Below are 6,273 nucleotides of genomic sequence, written 5' to 3'. Positions count from 1 at the left end.
GTTTGTGTGTGTGTGTGTGTGTGTGTGTGGTGTGTGTGTGGGTGATGTGGTGTATGTTTGTGTGGGTGTGTGTGTGTGTGGTGTATGTGTTTGGGGTGTGTGTGTGGTATATGTGTGGTGTGTGTGTGGGTGATGTGTGTTGTGTGTGTGTGTGTATGGTCTATGTGTGGTGTGTGTGGGGTGTGTGTATATGGTATATATGTGGTGTGTGTATGTGTGATGTGGTGTATGTTTGTGTGTGTGTGTGTGTGTGGTGTGTGTGTGTGGGGTGTGTGTGTGGTATATGTGGAATGTGTGTGGTGTGTGTGTGTGGTGTATATGTGGTGTGTGTGTGGGTGATGTGGTGTATGTTTGTGTGTGTGTGGTGTGTGTGTGGTGTATGTGTTTGGGGTGTGTGTGTGGTATATGTGTGGTGTGTGTGTGGGTGATGTGTGTTGTGTGTGTGTGTGTATGGTCTATGTGTGGTGTGTGTGGGGTGTGTGTGCGTGTGTGGTTGGGGGAGGAGGCAGGGCACCAGGAGAGGGTGGAAGAGTCTTTGGGGAGAGTGTTGGAATCACACCACCCAGCCACCATTTTACAGAGGCCTGGGCTTGTGACCAGGCCCCCCATCTTTAATTGGTCCATTAGCCCCAGCCAGGCCCCAAAGGGGCTGTTTTTGTCAGGGGCCAGGACTGGATCATTCACACCTGGCGTGGACAGGAAGCATTAACTCTCTCCTTCCTCCAAACATGGCTGCTGCGTTGGCTCAGGCGGAGGTGTTTTCCAGACTTCCCTGGGGTCTGGCTTGGAAGCTGGATCCTGAAGTTGTGTTGGTCTGGTCTGGATTCCTCTCTGGCCTGGACCAGCCTGCCCGGTACAAGCAGCATTCCTGGCCATCCGTGTATGGAGCACAGTGTGTGGGGAGGACCAGGGACCTGGGGTGGGGGCCATGGGGAGAGCAGGCAGCTCCTTATGGCAGCTGCTTAGAGGTCTCCCACCAAACTGTTCAAAGCCTTATCAGCTTGGAGGTGCTTCTAATACCATTTCCGTTCATTGTTTCCTCTGGGCAATTAAGAGGAGGCCAGTCCCCTGTTGTGGCAGCTCACAGCTATTGTGGTGGGGAAGGGGGGGGTTGGTGGACGTCACAACTTGGCCTTCATTTCCCCCAGCCGCAGGGAGTCCACAGTCCCTGGGTCAGTCAACAGCAGGACAGTCCGGAGCCGCAGCCACCCCATCAGCAGCAGCAGCTACTGGGGAGCATGGCCTAGGGCTGGCAGCCCCACTGTGTGGCCGAGGCCATTTCCCACGGGAACTTGGAGACCCCTGCAGCCCCCATTTGCAGAGTAAGGTATGGCTTTGGGGAGAAGGGCTGGCTCAGTTGTGGGAGAAGATGCAGGGCTGATCCTACTCTTGGGGGGCTGGGATTCTCTGTCCCTGGACCAGAGGGGCTTTGTTTAAGGGGTGATTCAAAGCTAGAGACCATCCTAATGCCCCCTCCTCCACTTGCCTCTGAGGGGTCCTGTGGCTGCTCCTGTTCAGGCTTGGGTTTCACAGCTTGTAATACCTGACCATATGAGACTGGAACAAGCTTTGCCCTCACCTCTGGGTACCCTCTGGGAGCAGCCTGATGCACCTGTGTGTTGGGAGGTTGTAGGGGAGGGGCCGCTGCTTTGAGTCCAAGACTTGGTCGTATGACATCAAAGTGTTCCTTCCACAGATGCATAATTGATTGGGTTTCTCTCTCCTTTGTTTGGTGGGGTGGGGCATTGGGTAGGAAAGGAGTCACCCCCAGTGAATCTCAGGTGACAGATTCTGCACTTAATTTAGCAACCTTGAGCAGGGGCTCAAAGGGACTTGGGGTGTGCTCTGCCCACCAGGGTCAATCATCCCTTTCGGGGGGACTGCATAGTGGGGAACCTTGCCTGGGTCCAGGGCTGCTGGACTCTTGTCTATTTATCAGATCAACTCAGCAAACATTGCTGGAGCATCTCCTGGGTGCCGGGCACCAGCATGCTCAGTGCTGGGGATGAGAAGCAAGGCAGCCCTGGAACCCTGCGGGTGACTGAGCAGCAAACCCGTGGTCTAATCCGTGGTTCCCGAGCATCCTCTAAGTCTGGGTGCTGGTGGTAGGAACAGAAGCATAAGACAGTTCCCACTTCTCAGTTTGCTGCCAAGTGTGGAAGGATGAAGAGGTAGGAAGGAACCAGGTGGGCAGCAGCTCTCAGCTGCTGCGGGAGTGCAGGGAAATGAGAGGTCAGGCTGGTCTGGAGGCATATGGAGGTGAGGCAGAGCTCCCCGCCCCTCTCCTGGCTCTGGGACTGCTGTTTGGGGGAAAGTGGCCTGGGCCCTGGCTCCAGGTGATTGTCACTCTTGAGCCCTGCTCTAGCCATGGGCTTTTTCTGGGGACCAGCAGTTCACGTTCAAGGGGCAAATAGAGGTCAATCTCTTATCTTGCTTTAAAAACAATGTTCTTCCCACGTCACACACAGGCAGTAGCACAGACCAGCAGCCACCTACACAGGTAGTGACCACTGGCTCATTTCTCCTGCTTCTCTGCAGATGGTTCCTGCCAGGCTCGCAAGGGTGCTGCTCGCTTTGGCCCTCACCTTGCCAGGTAGGTATCAAAGTGCTGCCACTCTTCCCTCCTGCCCGAGGGCCATTGGGAACAACTTTCTTCCAGGAATCAGCAGGTGTGTCTGGAGCTCACCTGTGTGCCCTGCTCCATGTTAGGCTGGTGTTGGGCCTGCCAGAATCAGTGGCTACCTGTTTAATTCCTCTTATGAAGGTTCTGCAGAGCCCTCTGCCCTTGACTTGTGTCTCTCAAGGAGCAGGTGCCTGTAAATGTCTTCTCTGATTGGGGAATTAAGAAGCACAAGGGCCACACACAACAGTCCTATATGATGGGGATGGGGGATGGGGAAGAAGGAATCCAAGATTTGGATAGATTATTGGTTTTAGAAGGGATTGTGGAGGTCATCTAGTTGAACCTCTCCTGGTACAGATGAAGAGACTGAGGGTCAGAGAGGAAAAATGACTGCTCCAAAGTGACACAGAGCCAAGATCAGAGGTCAGTTCTCCTGGGTCCCAGGCCTGCCCCCTTTCTCTGCATGACACTGCCTTCCTTCCCTGGCGGAAATTCTGAGTCTGTGAACAGCAGGAAGGACCCTTTTCTGACCCTGGCCTGCTCCACTTAGCCTGCTCAAGCCAGCAGCAGCCAGCCTACTGCTCAGGTTGGTCCAGGGCAAAATGTACATTTGTCACACCTTCTGCATCTTCCTACTAGGTGTCCTGTGCATGTGCGTGCACACACACACACACACACACACACATACAGAGTGTGAAAGTGGCAGGCAGGTCCCCCGAAGTTAGCATGTGACCCTGCAGAAGTCACTTCATAGATTCTATGTGTCAGGCACACAGGCTTATCTGTTTAGAAGTTAATCTGTTCAAGATATACAAGTAGATTAATGTACAAGAATGTTCATTATATATTTATTTACAATCTATTTATTTATATACAATCTATTTGTATATCAGAAAATTTGGAAAAATGCTAAGAACCTAAAATTGAGGAGCTATACTATACACATTTAGTTGCAAAATATAATGCAGCCACTAAAAATTGTGTTTTGGAAGTATGTGCAATGGATCAATTCTTACAATATATTGAGAAATAAACAGGTTATAAATAATTTGCACAGGATGATCACAAAATTGTAAAAAATCCTTGATTGTATATATGCTGTAAAATAGAACAGAAAGACAAACACTGTAATGTCAACTCCAGTTATTGATAAATGTTTGTAACAGATGATTTAACTTTTTTGTATTATTCTTCTATCTTCTCCAAATTTTCTATAATGAACATGTGCTATGTTTTAAATCAGTAAGTAAATGTCATTACAGCTAATAGATTTCCTGAAAAACAGCTCCTTCATTGTTTGCTGTGAGTCCTGGGCCGTATCTGTGGGCTGAAAGCAACAGCTCTAGTCTTGCTTAGGATGGAAAGTACTTCCCCGCAGCCCAGTTTCTGTCAGGTGTGGCCTCATTTCTACAAGGCTGGAGCGGTCTGGGCTGGCGGTCCCAGCTGTGCTCACCTGTGGCCTCTCCCTCCAGGGACCTTTTGTGCGGAAGGGACTCTTGGCAGGTCATCGATGGGCCGATGCAGCCTCTTTGGAGGTGACTTCGTCAACACCTTTGATGAGAGCATGTACAGCTTTGCGGGAGACTGCAGTTACCTCCTGGCTGGGGACTGCCAGAAACGCTCCTTCTCGCTTATCGGTGAGTTCTGGGCACTGAGGGAGAAATTCAGAGTCGGGGGACCAGCTGAGCTCAACCCTGGGGTGGGGGCTGCCAGGAATTGGTGAGGGTACGTACCTATTCTTGCCTGAACTTGAAGATCCCCGTGGAGAGTGTGGAGGGGAATGGCCTTTCCACGACGCAGGGCTTCCCTTGGCTTCTCCCTGGGTCTCTCCCCATGGGAGCACGGTGGGATGGAGAGAGTCTTCATGCTTCTCCAGTGGGTGTGTCCATTGCTCTGCGTCCAGACATCACCCTGGGAGCTCTGGAGCATCAGGAGAAATGGTGAACCAGAAGGTGCATTGCAACACACAAAGTTCCTAGCAAAAGGGAGGGATCGTTGTAGGTTCTTGGTGGAATTCAGAGTATCCAGCTGATGTTGAGCATCTCCTGTGTTCCTGGAAAAGTGCTGGTTCTGTCATGTTACCTCTGCACCCGGAGAGCAGCTCTGAGATGTAGGGACAGGTACAGTCGCCCCTGTTTCACAAATGAAGAGCTGAAGCCCAAGGAAGTTCCATGATTCTCCCAAGGGCTGACAGATGATAAAAGGAGGAGCTGGATTTTGATCCTAGGCTTCTCAGGTCAAGAGAAGAGAGAGGGCACTTTCCAAGGCCGGGAGTAGGGCTGGAGGCGGTGATGGAAAATTGTAGTTTGGTGACCATCACTCTCTAAGAATTAATCAGATGTGTGTGGTGTGTGAGGGAGGGATCCCTCGAAACCTACAAATGTGGGGCTCTCAGCCTTCGGGAGTTGAGATGGCAGTGGACAGACCCACACTGTTAAAGCAAAATTTTTCATAACACTTGTTAAAGACAGTAAGGCAGACTTTATTTAAGAGGGGCCACTCAATAGGGGGGCTTGCAGTAGGGGAGAGAGAGATGGGGCTTCTATCCCCATCTAATAGAACAAGGACTAGTGGGGATTTATAACCAAGGAGCAGGGTGGGGGTCAGTGGATGGGAAATGATCAAGAGGAAGCACCAGGAGTAGTGGGGATTCTGGTAAGCCAACTTGACAGGATTCTTGCTGAAGGCAGGTCAGGGGGATATGATTTTGGGGGGAGGTGTGAGGAATTTGACTAGATATTGAGGGTGGGGGATTTCCACTAAACTGACCCAGTAGGTTTCTTGCTAAAACTGGACCAAGCAGACCAAGGACAGAGCCAAGGTGAAGACCTAACGGAGAAGAGGGCTCAGAGGAGCCTGACTCAGGTCTGGTCAAGGAGAGAGTGTTTGTCAACACCCAGACCCTTATGTGAGAGGCAGGCAATAGGGCTCTTGGGGTTGTCACTCTGCCAGTCAACAAGGCTGGCTGCAGCAACCTCTGTGTCCAGCGCTGGGTTAGGCTCTGCTTGGGAGCTGAGCGAGCTGTCTGCTGGCCATAGCTATGAGGTTCTCCTGCTTTCTGGGCTGCCCGCTTGTGCTGTCTTCCCCGCCTGCCCTGCCCCTACTGGAAAACCCATGGCAGTGTGACTTCAGCGGACTGAACTGCAGGGGACTGCCATTTTTCTTACTCCTCCATGAGTCCCTCAAGAGCAAAGACTGCATCTCTCATCTTAGTTTGCCAGTGCTTAGCTCCCTGGGGTCTCTGTTAACTCTGGATGGGGGGATCCATGAAGCTTGGTTCTCCATGGCACCCAAGAGCTGATTTCTGAAAAGCATGGTGGGTGAGGAGCCTTGGGGGAGGGGTTTTGTTTGGGCAGAGAGGACCGGGGCAGGGCTCCATGCAGTGGGGACAGCTTGAGCATGGGGAAGGGGCTGGAAGGAGCATATGTTCATTCCATGCAGCCCAGTGGGGAGGTCAGTGTGGCTGGAGCAATGGTTCTCAAACCTTAGCACGGGTCACAGGTTCTCCCGGCGGGCTGGTTGGTAACAGGTTGCTGGGCTCCACAGCCAGAGTTTCTGCGTCAGTGGATCTGGAGGGCCTTGAAGTGTTCATTTCTAACAAGTTCCCAGCTGATGCTGATGCTGATGCTGATGCTGCTGGTTTGGGGACC

General features: G+C 51.9%; 1 protein-coding gene across 1 annotated transcript in view; it reads left to right on the top strand.

Annotated features, from left to right (window-relative positions):
* Positions 1–1,148: 1,148 nt before the first annotated feature.
* VWF (von Willebrand factor) overlaps positions 1,149–6,273 on the top strand; it is a 153,957-nt gene continuing 148,832 nt past the window's right edge. The window contains exons 1-3 of the mRNA XM_070495034.1: positions 1,149–1,327; positions 2,539–2,593; positions 4,096–4,260. Of these exons, the coding sequence (XP_070351135.1) occupies positions 2,539–2,593; positions 4,096–4,260 (220 nt within the window). The 5' untranslated portion in view covers positions 1,149–1,327. The remainder of the gene's footprint in view (positions 1,328–2,538; positions 2,594–4,095; positions 4,261–6,273) is intronic.

Source organism: Equus asinus, chromosome 22, assembly GCF_041296235.1.
Source record: "Equus asinus isolate D_3611 breed Donkey chromosome 22, EquAss-T2T_v2, whole genome shotgun sequence".
In the NCBI taxonomy this organism is placed as follows: Eukaryota; Metazoa; Chordata; class Mammalia; order Perissodactyla; family Equidae; genus Equus; species Equus asinus.
The sequence above is the reverse complement of the archived record's forward strand: the minus strand, read 5'-3'. Positions and strand labels throughout refer to the sequence as shown.